The sequence below is a fragment of the Mangifera indica genome, chromosome 2 (genome assembly GCF_011075055.1).
Source record: "Mangifera indica cultivar Alphonso chromosome 2, CATAS_Mindica_2.1, whole genome shotgun sequence".
Classification (NCBI taxonomy): Eukaryota; Viridiplantae; Streptophyta; class Magnoliopsida; order Sapindales; family Anacardiaceae; genus Mangifera; species Mangifera indica.
The window spans coordinates 4,151,261-4,169,754 of record NC_058138.1 but is presented as its reverse complement, the minus strand read 5'-3'; the positions used below and the strand labels follow the sequence as shown (position 1 = coordinate 4,169,754).

General features: G+C 32.2%; 2 protein-coding genes across 2 annotated transcripts; both read left to right on the top strand.

Moving 5' to 3' along the window:
• The first annotated feature begins 1,870 nt into the window (after positions 1 to 1,870).
• On the top strand, positions 1,871 to 6,934 carry LOC123208880 (WAT1-related protein At1g09380-like). The gene is made up of 7 exons (XM_044626498.1): positions 1,871 to 2,150; positions 4,506 to 4,568; positions 4,686 to 4,802; positions 4,887 to 5,136; positions 5,231 to 5,389; positions 6,307 to 6,458; positions 6,540 to 6,934. The coding sequence occupies exons 1-7, from the start codon at positions 1,975 to 1,977 to the stop codon at positions 6,715 to 6,717; spliced, it is 1,095 nt and encodes a 364-aa protein (XP_044482433.1). The 5' UTR covers positions 1,871 to 1,974; the 3' UTR covers positions 6,718 to 6,934.
• Positions 6,935 to 12,189: 5,255 nt separating this feature from the next.
• Positions 12,190 to 16,252, top strand: LOC123208879 (ADP-ribosylation factor). The gene is made up of 7 exons (XM_044626497.1): positions 12,190 to 12,335; positions 13,099 to 13,262; positions 13,361 to 13,431; positions 15,392 to 15,511; positions 15,641 to 15,759; positions 15,851 to 15,932; positions 16,022 to 16,252. The coding sequence occupies exons 2-7, from the start codon at positions 13,115 to 13,117 to the stop codon at positions 16,025 to 16,027; spliced, it is 546 nt and encodes a 181-aa protein (XP_044482432.1). The 5' UTR covers positions 12,190 to 12,335; positions 13,099 to 13,114; the 3' UTR covers positions 16,028 to 16,252.
• Positions 16,253 to 18,494: the final 2,242 nt, after the last annotated feature.

The following is an 18,494-nucleotide window of genomic DNA, read 5'->3' as shown; positions in this document are numbered from 1 at the left end:
GTTTAGAAAGAAAAAATAAAATCAAATTAAAATTTATTTTTAATATTTCAAATACAATGATAATTTTTCCCTTGAAACTGTTAATTTTAACTATCCGTAGGTGAGTAAATATATATATATATATATATATGTATGTATGTATGCATGTATGTATGTATGTATATTATAGTCAATTTTTAATAATTAATTTTGAAGCAATCAAAGTTCTATCGAAATTTAATTCTAGTACTATCAAATATTTTTTCTTTCTGTAATAATAAGAAATATAATGAGGTAGTCTTATGTAAATGGAGAAAAGTAAAATAAAATTGAGCTAGTGGAAATAAAGGAAAGGCACTTGCATTAATTGGTGGAAGAAGTTAATAGTGATTAGATTCGCTTATTTTTAGGTAAATGTCCAATAAGCGTATTCTTTGTAAATGAACAATAATTAGAAAGAAATAAACTGAGGAGGAATCTTCAATAATGTGCCATTAAGTGCTTATACAAAACGCACTTTGAAAATCAACACCTATTGCTTATTAGATGCTTATATATGATATGACAATTAGATAGCAATGTATTTATAATTTTATTAAAATGACTAGCTATGGTAGTGTTATAAAGATGGTCACTGTCTATTCATGTGAGACTTGGATTTATTTTGGGTTGCTCAAGTTTGTATTTAAATTTAAATAGAATGAGTTGAGTTTGAGCAAGAATTAAGTCCGTTTTCATAAACGATTCAAGTTTGAGCTAATCCAAATATTTGAATTTGAGTTAGCTCGAATCAAATTAAATCTGCAGTTAAATTATTTTTAAGATGTGTTAAATTTCAACTCGTCAATCTTCAGTAGATCTCGAACTGACTCTTTTATATTCAAGCTGATCGCAAGCTGGATCTTATTCAAGCTTGACGTATATTGAATCCAACGCTAGATTTGACGTCTCTTATGTTATATTAACAATCATTCAAGTTTGGATTTAACTTATTCGAAAGTTAATTTATACTTAAGGTCCTAACATACTATTATGCGGTGACTGACTCAAAGGTAAAACTTAGATGGTTCAACTTAAATAAAAGTAAAATATGGAGGGATCAATAAAAAATGATAAAATCTAAGAAGAGTTTATCTAGAATGTTAAAGATTATATTAATATTTTCTATATTTTTAATTTAATGATCTTTCAAACCTAATAAAGGTTAGCTAACCACCCTTAACTCCTTTTGGTTTTGCCATTGCCACCACACTCCATAATCTTAGTGTCTCTGGCTACGATTATAATTAAAAGATATGATAACGATTTCAATATCAAATGATATGAATCATAGAATATCTCAAAGTCATATAAATATCACACCAAAAGCTCATACTTTTTTGTTTGGAATTCAAGCATCGTGCATTATATTTGACATCCTCAAATACTCAAAGTTATTACCAAAACACCTATGCTCAAAAATCAATACAATGTACAGGTAACGTCCTTTAAAAAGTGCTTAATTTAGGGTAAGTAACCATGGTTCATGGTGGTTTCATAATAGGCTGTGTATTGCTTACACGGCTTAATGCAATTTGGTTGCTTCAAGTTTTCGAAGATAGCCAAAGTTGGGAACCCAAGAAAGAAAACTGAAAACAAAAATTAAATTAAACTTTTTTCCATAAATTATATTTAAAAAATGATGGTTACATATATAATTTTGTCCCCATGCAAACGCACAAGTGTTGCAAGCAAGAAAATTCCTCAGCCGTTTCTCTCTTTTGCATGCCAAGCATCATCTTATTCTTCTTTCTTCATCACTTTCTGTTTTGAATAAAGCTCTCTCTGAGTCTTAAATTTTCTCTATAAATTCTCTCTTCTATTTTATTCTCATTCATCACCCTTTTCTTTGTCTTCTTCAACTTCTCTCAAGCCAGCTAGTTTTATTGTTTTTTCTCATATAAAAAAAATTCCTAGAGAGCTAGATAGGTTCGAAGAGGGACTATTGAAGCAAAAATGTTGAGTGATTTTCTTCCATTTTTTTTCATGGTTTTGGTTCAATTCGGGTATGCGGGCATGAACATTACCGCAAAATTGGCCTTGGAAGCCGGCATGAAGCCTCTTGTTCTTGTCACTTACAGGCAAATTTTTGCTACCTTCGTTATGCTCCCCGTTGCCTATTTCTTGGAGTGGTAAAGTTTCTAAAACATTTAGCCTTTTTTTATTGGATTTTTTGGCGGCCATTATCATGGATATTCATGCATGCATGTATTAGTTCATTTATTTTGAAATTTTTAGCTTATTATATATTGTTTAGCTCTAATTTTCATGCTTGAAATGGGGTTTTGATTTGGAAATCTTTTGAGTTATATATTCACTTCTTTCATATACATACATATATGAAGAAATGGGTTATTTTTTTGAGCATTCGTTTGAATTATTGATCTATTTTGTAAACTTTGAGCTCATTGCCACTATGTGTGTGTGTGTGTGTGTGTGTGTGTGTGTGTGTGTGTGTATATTCATGCTTGAAATGGGGTTTTAATTGGAATCTTTAGAGTTATATATTCACTTCTTTTATAAATATGAAGAAATAGTTTTTTTTTTTTTTTTCTGAGCATTCACTTAAATTAATGATCTGTTTTGTAAACTTGAGCTCATTTCTTGTTTATTTTTGAATCAATTCAGTCTAAATTTCTAAGCTAGATATGGGGTTGTTTTTTAAATTTTGAGCTCATATATATATATATAAAATTTAGAAATGGGTTTTAATTATTAATCTTTTAATTAATATATTCAAAAGTTGCATAAAACATGACGTCAAGCAATTTCCCATGTGATATATGATGAAGAATTTATCTCTCTGTTTGGTTGCTGAGAATCAGAAGGAATTTCAAGCAATTTCCGTGTGAAATATAATAAAGTATTTATCTTGGCTTTGTTTGGTTGCTGAGAATCAGTAGGAAAGTGACAAAGGAATGTTTGAAGTTTAATGGCTTTTAATTTTTCTATTCAATTTGAATCATTTTTTAACAGTGACTTCTGACTTTCACCATGATAATTAATTTCCTGGTCGAGTAGTGATTAAACAGCCATTAAATCTTCGGAAATGTTGGAATTAACTGTTTCAGAAACTTTGCTTCTGATTTCCGATTTTGAAAACCAAAACACAGGAATTAATTGAGTTTTATGTTTTAGAGGCCATGCATTAACTGCCATCCCATGCATGAACAGTTAAGCGTGCTAGCTTGTTTCTATACATAGAGTGCAATTAATTAGCTTCGGGAAAATTTATTTGACTTAATTTGATTTAACAAATGGCATGTGTGTATAACAACCATGCATGCATGGTTTCCATGTCATGCGTGCACATGCACATCACATGCATGATAATTACTTGCCTAATGTCCATTGGGATTGGCAGTGAACTCAAAGCTATATATAAATTAGGCCGAAAGACTTCTTCCCATCTAGGGTTTAACTCATTCTTAAATACATTTAAAAATTCAAACCCTCATTTATGGCTATTAAACCTAACCAAAACTATTAATATAGGGATAAAATTATCATTTTATCACTAAACCATAAAAACCCTAAAAACTTATACTATTTTTTCTTTTGGTTTAAAAAACAAACATTTATCTCTAAGGATTAAGTTTTAAAAAATTCACTTTTTCTCCAAAGTTTTTTTCCTCTTTCTTCGATGACCAGAAGTTGTTCCCAGCGTTTTTTGGCCTTCTCATCATCTTCTCCTCCCGCCATCAACCTTTCCACCATTGCAATTTCATCAAATGGGAATGGGTTAAACCTTGGGTAGGAATAAGTCTTTTGGCCTTTTAATTAAATTGGTGTCACATTTGTTACTACGTAGTCTTTCCTCTGTTAATTTTTTAATAAAATTGTTCAAAAGGAAAATGAAAAAAAACCTTGAAACTAAATAATGCTTTACTGTTATAATTTGGGTAATTATGTTTTTTATTATTAATTTTAATAAAAATAAATAAATTTAAATTTAAAATTAATTGACAATGACAAGATTCATCGTTAATGATGTCGAGAATCACACCAATTGATGAGATTTCAGGTGACTATAGGTTGGTGGTGCAATTTTGATGCAACTACACCAAATTCATAATTTTAGTCAAGAATTGCATTAATCAATGTGATTTCAATCAAGAATCATATCTATCAACACAATTTCAATCAAGAATTAGGTTGATTGGTGTAATTCTCAAATTCGTTGACAATAATTAATTTCTAGATTTATTTAGGTTAAAATAAAAATAGGGAGGAAAAAGAAAAAAAATTAAAATTAAAATTAATAGTTGACTTTAATATTTGGGTGAGAAAATGACTTTTTTAAATTTAAAGGGTGAAAATAGTCATTTTGTCGAACGTTGGTACGAACAGTGATTTGGCCGTTTCATTCAAGAAAAGAAATATTTGCAGGCAAATTCCTGCAACTTTTTGATGATTTTTTTCCTTGGAACTTCATATAAGCAAGAACATAGGCCTAAACGACTAGATTTTGGTATATTATTGTGCAGGAAAACCAGGCCAAAGATCACCAAGTTCATTGTTTTCCAGATTCTCTTATGCTCTCTTACTGGGTAAGTCTTCTGATCTCCAGCCAAATTCTTTTTTCCATGTCACAAAGTCTCCTGTTCAAGCACATTGATCCTTTTTTCGCTTAAATTCAATATCACATTCTTGAAACCATCCTGCAGCGCCACCGGCAACCAGGTGCTTTACTTCGTCGGATTAGCCTACTCCACCCCGACAATCGGCTGTGCATTGACAAATATCCTACCAGCAGTCACCTTCGTCCTCGCCGTCGTTTTCAGGTGCAAAAATCAGTCGTAATGTATCTACTTTCACTGCCAAGTAGCCTGAATCTTAACCCTTTTGATTTCCGGCGTGTTTTCCAGGCAAGAATTTGTTGGCATCAAGACGAGAGCTGGGCAAGCAAAGGTCTTAGGAACAGCGCTGTGCGTCGGTGGAGCCATGTTACTGTCATTCTACAATGGGGAAATGATTCCTATTCCTAATTCAGGCATTCACTGGGGCTACGCTAATCGGATGAGCAAGCAAAACGCCAGCACCAATTCAAACTTGGTTCTGGGTTCGATTTTGCTGATGGCCAGTACTGTTTCTTGGGCTGCATGGATCGTGATTCAAGTTAGTTTTCTTTTATCAGGCTCCGTGAATGGTTTTTTCTAAGCTGTTGAAAATGATCGTAACCATTTTTGATGTTATTTGTTTGTGATTTCAGACGCAGATGAGCAAGAAGTTTCCGGCTCCGTACATCAGCACAACGTTGATGTGTTTCCTGGGCAGCATCGAGTGCGGGTTGATTGGCCTAATCTCTGAGCAGAAGCTTTCTGCATGGTCTTTGAGCTCTCCCATCAGGCTTATATCAGCTATCTACGCGGTACGCTTCACATTGCTTTGTAAATTTCAGTCTAATTGGTTCGATCTAACGATGAATTAACGTGCTAAACATTGGAATTGGGGAACCACTTTGTCTATATGGCATTATGTTGACATATATAGGTCCAGCTCTCTGGTTAGTATACGGGACCCCGCACCCCAATGAGCAATAGGGTCGTGTCCAAATTGAAATAGTCCAAGCTCAAAAGTTAATTCAATTGAATTTGAATTCATTTAGATTGAATTTGAATCAATTCTAAAAGAGTTTGGCTCTATCTAATTTGTGAGTTAGATGATAGCTTACTCATTGATTTATAGTACGAGTCAAATCATATTAAGTAATTATCATTGTTTTGTTATTTATTAGGTAAAATAAATCGTTTTATTAATTAATTGTGAATTTAAACCACAATTTGAGTCATGAACTTGATTAAAAAATTCGAATTGAATTTTGAACTTCAAACTCAAAGATTAATCCAAATTTGGGTTATTCTTAACTTTAACTTGATAAACTCGAGTCAAACTAGAGTTGTCTCATTTTTTTTCATGTCAAACTTGAGCCAAGAGTTTTTGGGTTTAGGTCAGTTTGTATCCACCTTTAGACAGGCGTACAAGGGACAACGCCACCCTATGGGGTGTTTAACTTATCATGCAAGGGATGCTACCCGACCACTAGATGCTACGCACTCTTTGAGTTTACATCGTTTTAGGATTTTTTCAAGAAATAAGGGATACATTCATTCTAATGAGGATTTATTGATTCTACTGAACACATATCGATTTTGGATGTATCATGCTAAATCATGTGAGTTTTCTCTATACTAAGTGATTATTTACTCTATTTATATCATACACAATTTCTTGTCAAATTTCATACGTCATGCATGCAATATAATGTATCATAATTATTGTTTCCAGGGAGTTGTGTGTTCTGCACTTGCCTTTAGCCTCACATCCTGGAGCATTCAAAAGAAAGGCCCTCTCTATGTCTCCGTCTTCAACCCACTGCTCCTCATTATCGTCGCCATTCTCAGCTGGGCCCTGCTTGGCGAGAAACTATTTCTGGGAACGTAAGTGTGTGCATATATATATATATATTCCATATGTATAAATCCAGTAAATGTTTTCATGTGGATGGTTTCTATTTACAGAGCGATTGGTTCAGTCTTGATTGTCATTGGGCTGTATGCTGTGCTGTGGGGAAAGGACAAGGAGATCAAGCTGGACAAACCCATCAAAGGAGCAGAAGCAAAGACGAAAAAAGTGAACAGCGTCGACATGGAAATGCAGCCGGATGCTTGTGGAAATGCTGCCAACCGTGGCACTTAATTCAGGTTGATGAAAATGGAAGAAAATATGAAGAGTCTGATGATAAATAATTACCATGATCCATGCGTCAGCTGGTCTGGTTTTTCAGGATTTCGTGTTGACTCTGCTTTTAATCATCAAGAATAAACTTGTGTTTCCTTTTGAACTACTTGATTATTAAATGTTTGAGACTTAGATTAGTTGTAATCGAGAACAATAAATTTGTGTTTCCTTTTCACACCAACGTTTTAAAATCTGGGAGGATCAACCCATCTGATGATGAAAACTTTAATCTAGGTCATGGTTAAACCTGTTTTACTCATCATAATAGATTGAGTCAAAATTAAATCAGATGAATTGTATCAGTTTAATTGTCATATTGATGGTAAACTATGATTGAAACTTATTTTAAAATTTCAATTTTATTATATTTCAATAAAACTAGGGATATTAAAATTTTTAACTCTTAAATTGATCTGTTTATATAAATTTATCACATTTTTAAGATATTAAACATCTCTACCACAAATATAACATTATACTTAAATTGTCTTTATATTCAACTTTGGGTAAAAATAGAGTTGGCGGGATCGCTAACCTGCCAACCCTTGACAGGGTTGCCAACCCCTTGGCGGGATCACTAATATATTCTTCCACAGATATATGATTTAGAATTTAAGTTTTCAAGTAAAAACCTTTTATTATTACTCACCAAACTCCAAATCTAACTAAAAAAATCTAACTATTAACAATCAACAATCTAGAATTTGAGTTCATTTTTTATATCTTTGCATAAACAAAAGAAATATAGTCACAGGATACAATAGAAATGCATAAGTTTTTGTGTAATTAAATAGAAACTATGCGTAAATAATAACCACCAACAGTAGTTGGTCAAACAAGGGTGTTTTCGAAATTCTTTTTAATTTATGGTAAAATTGTTTAAACATTTATATGTGTGGTAATTTTGTATATGAGGTTGATTTTCGGAGAAAATTTTCTATATCTTTTAAAACTATGTGTAACCATTTTGGGTATACACTTTATATATGTTATCATGTGATTTATTGATTTTAAATTAAGGACAAAGTAATACCTAATCATGTGATGACACACATAAATATTTATGTATTTATATACCTAAAATGGGTATACATAATATTACTTATTATATTTATGGCATCAGTCAAAACAATCAATCTAAATTAGATGATGACATGTCATTATTTATATATAAAATTATATATATCATTTGTGTATATAGTTTTATTAATGAAAAAATAATAAGTTCGGTCATAGGATGCCATTACATTTTAAAGGGAAATTATATTAAATACCCATTTGACCAATTCTTAAGCAAAAAAGCTTATTTTTCCTATTCCTAAGCAAAAATGCCCTAATTTTTTTTTAAAATACCAAAATTACCTTTCACCACATCTATATAAAACCTCTCACTCTCACTCTCATTACATACACTTTTCATATCACTTAAACACTCACGCTCACTCTCATTTTTACTTGATATCAATTACTATAGGTTCGTTCGAAAAGAAAAAGTTCGTATTTCTAAATTCGAGTAAAAAAAATCAATTCATGAAAAAAAATTATGTATATGAATCTTAACTCAAAACTTAATTTTATTTGTTAAATATAGTTTGTATGTCATATAAAAGGGCATTTGGATGTTTGATAATAATTTAGGGATGAGAAAACCGATAAATCAATTTGAAATTTCATAATTATATCATAAAACGTGCCTAGAAAAGCAAAAAACTAAAGAGATAGATGTTAAATTTGAAAACTACATATCAAAAAAGTCTAGCCCGATCACAAACAAGCTTAAAATCATAAAAACCGAAAATCTTAAATTTGGTAAAAAAAAATTGCATAATACACACTGAAACAGTTTTATTTGGGCCTCCAAATTGGGCACAACCAGCTTTGCTAGTTGTTATTATAGAGCTCGAAACGAGCTTCGCGTTGATATATTACAGGCCCCGTAACTCTTCCCGGATCAAAAATTATGGTCGTTCAAAATCTGTCTCCTATAGGCCCTATAGTTTTAAAAAAGTCAATTCCCACCCAACCCACGGTTTTCTCGGACTATCCCACGGTTCAGTGTAAAATTTCTCATGGACCCCCGTAGATCTTCCCCTAAAATTTTGAAAACTTTAAATTTCCCCCCCACCCCATGGGCTCCCATGAGAGATTACACAGCGTCGACAGAATTAACCCATTTTTTGGTCAAAAATCATCATTTCAATCTCTAATTTCAATACAAATCAAATCTACACATCTAATAACACAAAACCCCTCAAGAAATTCTAGCAAAACAATTAAGAATCAAAACATTTTATGCATTGTTCAAATTTAAAACATTCAAAACATTCAAGTTTGATTCGACTTAAATCAATTCTCATATTAAATTATATTTGAGTCAATTTTTAATTCTCAAAGAGATTTTTTAAATTTAAATTAATTTTGAATTCAGTCTTGCTCAAGTTCTACCCATATAAAATTAAGACCTAACCAACACTGCTTAGTTGAGTAAATTTTTTGTGTGGAAAAAAAAAAGTTATAATGGGAATAATTATATAATATATTGAAAAATAATTCTACACCTTAGAAATTATATATCATTAATTTCAAAAAATTGACTAATGATCATTAAAAAAAAAGTCCAAAGAGATATCATAATCCATTTCAAAATATAATCAAAATATAACATAAAAATTTGAAGGTGTTACCAACATTACAATTGATGTAAAAAATAATAATTTTTAAAAATTTGACTAAAACAGACTATAATTTTCAATATCATTATTAATTTTATTTTTTAATAGTTCAGACTTGATAATATTATGAGTCAATACTCTATTTTGATCTTAAAAATTAAAAAAAAATGTTAATTTGATATAAATAATAATATATTATTATATAATAATTTATACATTATTTTTATTTCAAAATTATTTAATTTTAGGTCAAAGGACTATTTTCCATCCAATTTTTAACCTAATCTCAAAAGTACACTTGTGATAGTTGAAAAATTCAAACACCTAGGGCTGGATTCGAGCCGAGCCGAGCTCAGCTCGCAGCCAACTCGGGCTCGGCTCGGTTTTTTAATAGCCGACTCGAGTTCGGCTCGAGCTCAGCTCAAGCTCGACTCGAGCCGAACTCGGCTCTGCTCGAGTTCGGCTCGTTTTCAGCTCGGCTCGGTTACGGCTCGGTTCGACTCGTTTTTCATACCAAAACGGCACCGTTTTGTATATATATATGGATCAAAACGACATCGTTTTATATAAAAAATTAAAAAAATATATATACTGAGCCAGCTCGAGCTGGCTCGGCTCGAGTCCAACCCTACAAACACCTAGTCCTGGCCACGGTTCACGATTAGGGCTGGATTCGAGCCGAGCCGAGCTCGGCTCGCAGCCAGCTCGGGCTCGGCTCGACTTTTTGAGGGCCGGCTCGAGTTCGGCTCGAGCTCGACTCGAGCCGAATTCGGCTCGGCTCGAGTTCGGCTCGTTTTCAGTTCGGCTCGGTAACGGCTCGGCTCGGCTCATTTTTTATATCAAAACGACACCGTTTTGTATATATATAAAAATCAAAACGACGTCGTTTTGTATAAAAAAATTTTTTAAAAAATATACCGAGCCAGCTCGGGCTCGGCTCGAGCTCGATCGAGCCGAGCTGAGCCCGGCTCGTTTCGGGCTCGAACCGAGCCGAGCCGAGCTCGAGCCCGAGCTGGCTCGGCTCGAATCCAGCCCTATTCACGATTCAAAAAAATAAGAACCCTGAACCGAAACTGTAATAGGACGATTTATAACCGGTTCGGAACCGATGGTTCCGGTTCATAACCCCTATTTGAAACCGACGGTTCCGATTCATAACCCCGGTTCGAAACCGACATTGAACCGTTAATTCTAAAATCTTAAATTAAAATTGAAAATTTTAATTTTTTTAAATACAATAATTGAAAATTAAAAGAAATGCTTGGAATTGGAAAGAATTTAATAAAATTTGAGAGAATTTGGAATTAGAAATAGAAATTGGAATTAATAAAAAATAAAGAAAGAATTTAATTAAATTTGAGAGAATTTGATTGAAAGATTGAGAGAGTATTAAGAATTGAAAGAATGAAAATAAGAGTAAATGAGAGACTTTGAAGGATTGAGTGGGAGAATTGAGAGATTGAATGGATATATATAGGAAAAATTTTAAAAACAAAATTTAAAAAAAGGGGGTGAAAAGAAATTTAGAATTTTTGCAGGGTAGTGCAAAAATTTTGCACTTTGGTCCCCTGCATAAAATCTGAATTTGCAGGGAACCAACAGTCGTTGGTTCTTTTTTTTTCAATTTAAAAAAATAAAAAAAATTGAAAAATAAATTAAAATTTTCTGGTTCAGATTATGTAAACCACCGGTTTACCTATCAGTTCATTAACCGCATGTGAACCGCGCGGTTTCACGGTTTAAAATTAGGTGAACCGGACCGAACCAGTAAAATTCGGTTTCGGTTCTGGTTCAATCGGGTTTTGATTTTACCGGTTTCGGTTCTGGTTTTATCCGAGCCGGTTTCGGCCTGGTTCATAGGCCAAACCGGCCTGTGGCCAGGTCTACAAGCACCCACCCATGAACTAACATCTATTAAATTTTTTTATTAGAGACAAGGGTAAAATAGTTATTTTATCACTAAACCTTAAAATCTTAGAAAATTATATCATTTTTCTCTCTTAATTTAAAAAATTAATAGTTTCTCCTATGATTAAACTTTAAAAAGCTATAATTTCCCCTTAGGGTTTTTTTTTTCTATCTTTAGTGACCAGATATTATTTTTGCCATTGGTCGGTCCTCCCACCATATTCTTCTCTTATTTTTGATGTTTTTACTAGACCAATTTTGTCAAATGAAGATGAACCCTAGGGGAGAAGAAGCATTGACAAAATCCGGCCAACACTCAAACCTTTGGGATCTTTGTTGTCTAGAAACATTGACACATTTGGACAATGATGATCCTAGAGGTCTGAGTGTCGGTCGGATTTCGTCGATGCTTCTTCTCTTAGGTTGATGTTTCTCCCTACGACGGTCAGATTTCATTGAGCCACCTGAAAAATTGAAACCCTAGGAGAGAAATTGTAGCTTTTCAAAGTTTGACAATAGTAAAAATTGTTAGTCTTCTAAATTAAGGGGAAAAAATTATATAAATATTCAGGATTTAAAGTTTTGTGATAAAATAACGATTTTACTTTTATCCCTAACAAAAAATTCTAATAAAAATTAATTTATAAATAAGTATTTAAGTTTTTCAACTGTGGTAAATATATTTTTGAGAGTATGATAAAATTTTGTTGGGAAATAGTCCTCTGGCATTAATTTTATGGTAATATATTAATATTTTTTATTTGCTCGTAAAATATTAATTAAAATAGAATTTAAGCAACTGTCCATGCACCTTCCCACGCTATTTTACACACACCCCTTAACGATTCCTTAACGCCGTGAGAAAGTGACACCCCATTTCAGTGACAGGTAAGCTAAGGTCGTCAAACTCCCGTCATCTCTGTTGGTCTATAAATATCTCTGTAGTTCTTTTCATCCCATTTCTCTCTCCCTCTCGGGCGGCCTCCTTCAGATCTTGTAATCTCTTTCTCTCCATTCTTCTTTTTTTTTTTTTTTTTTGCATTTTTTATGTGGGTTATGTATTTGGCCCGTTGTGTGATTCTATAATCGCTCTTTACTGGTTTTTTGCGGAATTTTTTATGATGTTAGTGTGATTTAGATCTGGGTTTGAGTTTATTGCTATGTATATGTTTAGATCTGATTTAATTTGAGCTTCTTTTAGTGGTATTTTGCGTGTTCTGTTTGTTCAAAGCTGAAATCTAATCTCGGTTTTTGATGGAACTGGGAGTATTTCGTGGATCTGATTGTGATTTTGCTGCTTGGATTTTTTCTGTGGATACCCATTTGCTTGTGCTTGATGGAATGAGGATGAAGCCATTTGAGTTGATGATGTTTGTGTGAGATTCATTGTGTCGTCGAAAGATTTCATTTTTCTATTTTGGATTTGGTAGTTGGATTCTATGTTCTTTTTGGGATAGTGTGCATTGGGATTTATCAGATCTAATTGTGGTCTGTGTTTTTTTAGTTCAATTGTAAGTTATTTTCGTTATATGATCGTATAAATTGGTAGATCATGGGATTTTTGAAATATTAAAAATATGTGGTTGTGCGTAGTTGTGGTTTTGTAATGGAAAATATGTTTGTTTCAAGGGGAAATTGATTTTCTATTTTTGTGTAGGATGATTTGTTGTGTTGATGTTGTAGGTCTTTCAGTTTGTTATAGTATTATTATTTTGTGTTATGTTGATTAAGGTTCTGAATTGGATTATTTTTTATGCAGCTAAGATTATTGCAATATGGGGCTGTCATTTACCAAGCTTTTCAGTCGGCTTTTTGCCAAGAAAGAGATGCGAATTCTGATGGTGGGTCTTGATGCAGCTGGTAAGACCACCATTTTGTACAAGCTTAAGCTGGGCGAGATCGTGACAACCATTCCTACAATTGGTATGATTTGCATAATAAGGGTTAAGTGTTAGATTCTTTATAGTGAGCACATTTACAATGAATCTTATGGATGATGGTAATTTTTGCTTTTCGGGCAGGATTCAATGTGGAGACTGTTGAGTACAAGAACATTAGTTTCACTGTTTGGGATGTTGGAGGTCAGGACAAGGTATGTGAGAATGGAAACATTAATTTTAATTGTATTTGAGAAATTTCAGGGTAACTGTCTTTGAATGGTTGGTTACGTTAGAAAAGGTTACTTTGGCATGTGATTTGTGGTGGTTTTTGTTCATTAAGGACATATTGTGGAGTGTTCAGTTTTTTATCTATGGACACCACTTTGCCTTTCATGTTTCTTCTTATTGGGCTGTAGAAAAACATTTAATGACATACTGGAGTCTGTTGTATGTATATGTATGTATGTATGTATTTAGGTGCTTTATTAATTGATTTTTCATTTAATATCTTTGGTTGTATTTGTGCTTATTGACGGTCTTGTGCTGATTAGACAGGTATCCGTCAGCACATAACATTATCATAAGCTACAGTCTTGGATGTTTCTCTTCTCATTTATTCCCCTTCCTTTATGTGGAGAGACTATTTGGAGGCATCATATATGCAATTAATGTTTGGATACTTATATTAATAGATGTGCTTGTCAATGGTCCTGTGTTGACAAGATATTTCTCCATCAATGTGTAACATAATCTTAAGCTGCATCTATTAATGCCATCCTGTCTTTCTTGTTTTCCTCCTACTTTATTAGGAAGCTAATCTGCAGTGTGGTGAATATGATGTGTATTATTATCTATGTTTGTTGTGTATGCATGATTCTTGTTATGTGCTGTGCATGTGCTTATTGACGGTCTTGTGCTGAGAAGATTTCCCTCCATCAGTACATAACTTAATCATAAGCTACATCTGTTAATGCCACCTTGTATCTCATGTTTTTCTTCACTGTATGAGGCAAGGCAATCCACGTCGTGGCAGACATCAATATATATGTTTGTGGAGTATGCATAATTTCTGTTATGTGTTGTGCATGTGCTTATTGATGGTCCTGTGCTGAGAAGATTTTCCTTCATCAGTACATAACATAATCATAAGCTACATCTATTAATGCCACCTTGCATTTCATGTTTTTCTTCACTGTATGAGGAGCAATCCACATTGTGGGAGACATGGCGTCTAAACATAAAGATGCATGCATGTTTTATCCTTGGTGTGTGTATATATCTGTTTGTGTATGTAGTTTTGGTTGGTAATTCATGTGCTTATTGACGGTCTTGTGCTGATAAGATTTCCCTCCATCAGTACATAACATAATCATAAGCTACATCTATTAATGCCATCCTGTATTTCATGTTTTTCCTCTTGTATGAGGAAAGGCAATCCGCAATGTGGCAGATATGATGTATATACTGATGAATGCTGTTAGTGTTTTTGTTTTCTTCGAGCATATGTATATGTGTGGAAGCTGCATAGAGGGCCTGGGAAGTGTCACTTAACTGATCGAGTTTGGTCATCCTTCATTGAATTATCTTGTATTCTATGCCTGTGGAACTCCAGTTGTATATTGGTTTGTGATGGAGCCTGTGTTATATGTAAATGATTTAACATGTCTCCATTGTTGATTATCTTTCTAATTAGTGAGCTCATTTCTATTTTTAAATAAAAGGCTAGATGATTTCTTACATGCATGTTATTATGTACTAATAATGGTGTTTAAGAAAAATGCTAGTAACACTCACTCAGTCACTCTGTTACTCTCTGTAACACTATCATTTGCCTTGTGACTTGTACAAAATGAAAGTTGCTAGATGGTATTATAATATGGAATTGTTGGTTTGGCCATTTGTGCACGTGCATAAAAAAGAATTAAGTACTAACTATTATTATTGATATTCTGTGTGTAATTCATCATTGTGTCCTTGTTTCGATTGACTGAGTAATAGTTTATGTTATATTATTAGATCTTTCTGTAATCTCAGTAACCACATACTGCCTATAACTATTAGATTCTTTTTGTTTGTCATTGTGTTAATTATCTCTTGTTCCCTCTTTCATCTCTCTCAACCACAATTTCTTAAGTAACCTGGACTCTCATATATTTGGTGGTCCACTTTCAGATTCGTCCATTGTGGAGACATTATTTCCAAAACACCCAAGGGCTTATCTTCGTGGTTGATAGCAATGATCGCGACCGTGTGGTTGAAGCCAGGGATGAGCTGCACCGAATGCTGAATGAGGTAATAAAATAAATCCTCATGCTATTGGTGGAAAATGGTTATTTATATTGAATCATTTTTCATGTTAATTTCTGTTTTTAATGTCATATTTTGGGCTTTAAATCTGATATTTTGCTCATTCACATATAGGATGAGTTGAGGGATGCTGTGCTGCTTGTTTTTGCAAACAAGCAAGATCTTCCAAATGCTATGAATGCTGCTGAGATCACTGACAAGCTTGGTCTTCACTCCCTTCGCCAACGACACTGGTACAGTAACAAAATCCCTTCTCTCTCTATGTTCCCAACAACTATGAAGTTTGTCTGATTTTATTGAGAAATCATGTTTTATTCCTTTCAGGTACATCCAGAGCACATGCGCCACATCCGGTGAAGGACTATACGAGGGGCTGGACTGGCTCTCCAACAACATTGCTAATAAGGTTGGCTCAACAGTTATCTGTTGACTTAAAACTGATTTAAATCTAATGTTCAATGCCCTATTTCTGATTATATTTTCTTGTCATGGCAGGCTTGAGCAGTTTGTTTTAGTTGGACTTGAAAGTGACATTTTCGGCAGGAACCTATGTGAATTTTACCATGTTTTATGTGTTTTTGGATTTATATATATATTTTTTGCTTTTCACAAGGGATGAACTTGTTTATGTTAGATATTTGTTTCCATACATAGAAATTTCGTTATTGCCACTGTAGAGTTTAAATAAACTGATGATTCCCAGTTGAGATTTGATTGTTCTTTTTATATTTGGAGTTTTCTTCCATTGATTGCTATTGCCAGTTCTCTTGAGTGGACTACCCTACATTCTATTTGCCATTATTTTGATTTAACCTTGTGTGCGATTGCCAGTTCTCAGTTTCTTCATTACTTAAAAATGTGCAAATTAGGGCTGGTTACAGAGTGTTCTGAGTTTGGCTGGGTTTGAAAAAGAGCACACCCCTTGGACCAGATTGAGTTTCGACATCACCGTTTTGATATGTATGGTAGCTACTGTTTTTACTCTGATACCATGTGGAGATCCAAGTAATCAAGGTGAACAACAGTGCTAAGGTAAACTGATATTAGCTAGGGTGTAGAAAAAAAACGAAGAAAAGAGGGAAGGTGAGAGAGAATAGAGATTTTTATGAGTTTGTAAAAGTTACCCAGATTGATATTTCTTGGGTTTATTTTCAAAACCACTTTGGCAAATCACCAATTGACCTTTTACTCTTCCCTGTAGACAATTTCACTTGAGGACAACACTCTCTGAACACTTACTGACGCTCCATGTATACCAATAAGATCAAAGATCAAAGTTTATATATATGTGTACACACACACACACAAACTTTTTATTACAACTTCAGAAAATCATAACTAATTGGAAATGACAGGAATGAGGAAATTATAGTTTGGAGGGGGCAAAGAGTAATGCTATATATGAGTGAGGGAGAACAAAGTTAAACAATTTTTTTAGTAAACTACGTTTAGTGGGGTACAATAAAAGGTTTAGAAATAAAGGGGCCTAAAATGCTAAGATGATGAAATTCTATTTTCCACTAATATAACTTCAAAATTTTGGAAATTGTAGTTGCCCTTGCTAATTTTTGGTTCGTTTGGTTGTAAATATTTAAAGATTATTTTGATAATTTATATTTTATTATTTATATTATTTTATTTAGCTTGTCAAAAATAAAAAATTACGGAAATATTTTATTACCAATATTGACGTGAAAGGCAATATAAGTGGTAATTTGATTACCACTTTCATCTTAGGTATTAAAAGATTGTCAAGATAATCTTAATTTTTTAATTTTTTGAGACAAAATTAAATTTATTTTTAATTAATACAACAAATAATATAAAAATATTTAAAATTAATTATATTCAAAGGCATTTAAGTAAAATAATTTATTAATATTATTTTATTATCTTTATCCAAACACAAAAATTATTTATATCTACTAAATTTTATCTAATTATTTATACTCAATAATTTTCTATATAATCTAGATAATTTTTCTATTTTGATAATAAAACATTATTAAAATCAAATGCCTTTTTAGGAGTCATTTGGTTTTTATTATAGAAATATTATTTTGGTAATCTATATTTTATTATTAAAAATTACTTACATTATCTAGTTTCATTTTTCAATAATAAAACAGTAATTTTATATTACCAATGATGATGTGGTAAGTAATAGAAGTGGTAATCTGATTACTATCTCCATTTAAGTATTAAAAAATTATCAAGATAATCTTGATTTTATTATAATTTTATTTTTATTTATTAATTTGTTATGACTAAAATACTCTTACTTTTAATTAATATAACAAGTAATATGAAATATATTTTAAAATAATCATACCTAAGGATATTTAAGTAAAATAACATCATAGTATTATTTTATTATCTCTAACCAAACACAATCATTATTTATACCTACTAAATTGTATCAAAAATAGTAATAATTTATATTCAATAATATTTTAAATAATCTTTCATTTTTTTATAATAAAATATTACTTAAATCAAATACCCTTTTAATATAAAGGCGACTATTGATGACCATGGCATATCATCTACAATCAAATCAATACGTAGATAGAAGTATTTTCATCCAAGACAATGGGAAGGACTTCAATAGGCAATTTCCTACAAGATTATTTTTCAAACAATAAAATTATATGCATCCAGTTTTAAGTATTTGATTGATTATATATATGATATATGATCATGTGATTGAAGAGTGATTTTAAATTAAAAAATAAAGTAATATTTAATTACATGATGACATATCATATGGATACCTAATTAAATACTCAAAACTTAATATATATAACATTGCTTTTTTTTCTAATTTACCTTATGTCTATGTAGAAAAGCTCTCACTTCTTACATAATCAAGATTATGTAATTGATATAATTATCTTATTTCTATACAATCAGAATATGAATAAATCTCTAAATTTCTAATTGTATCAGAGATATATCAATGATATAA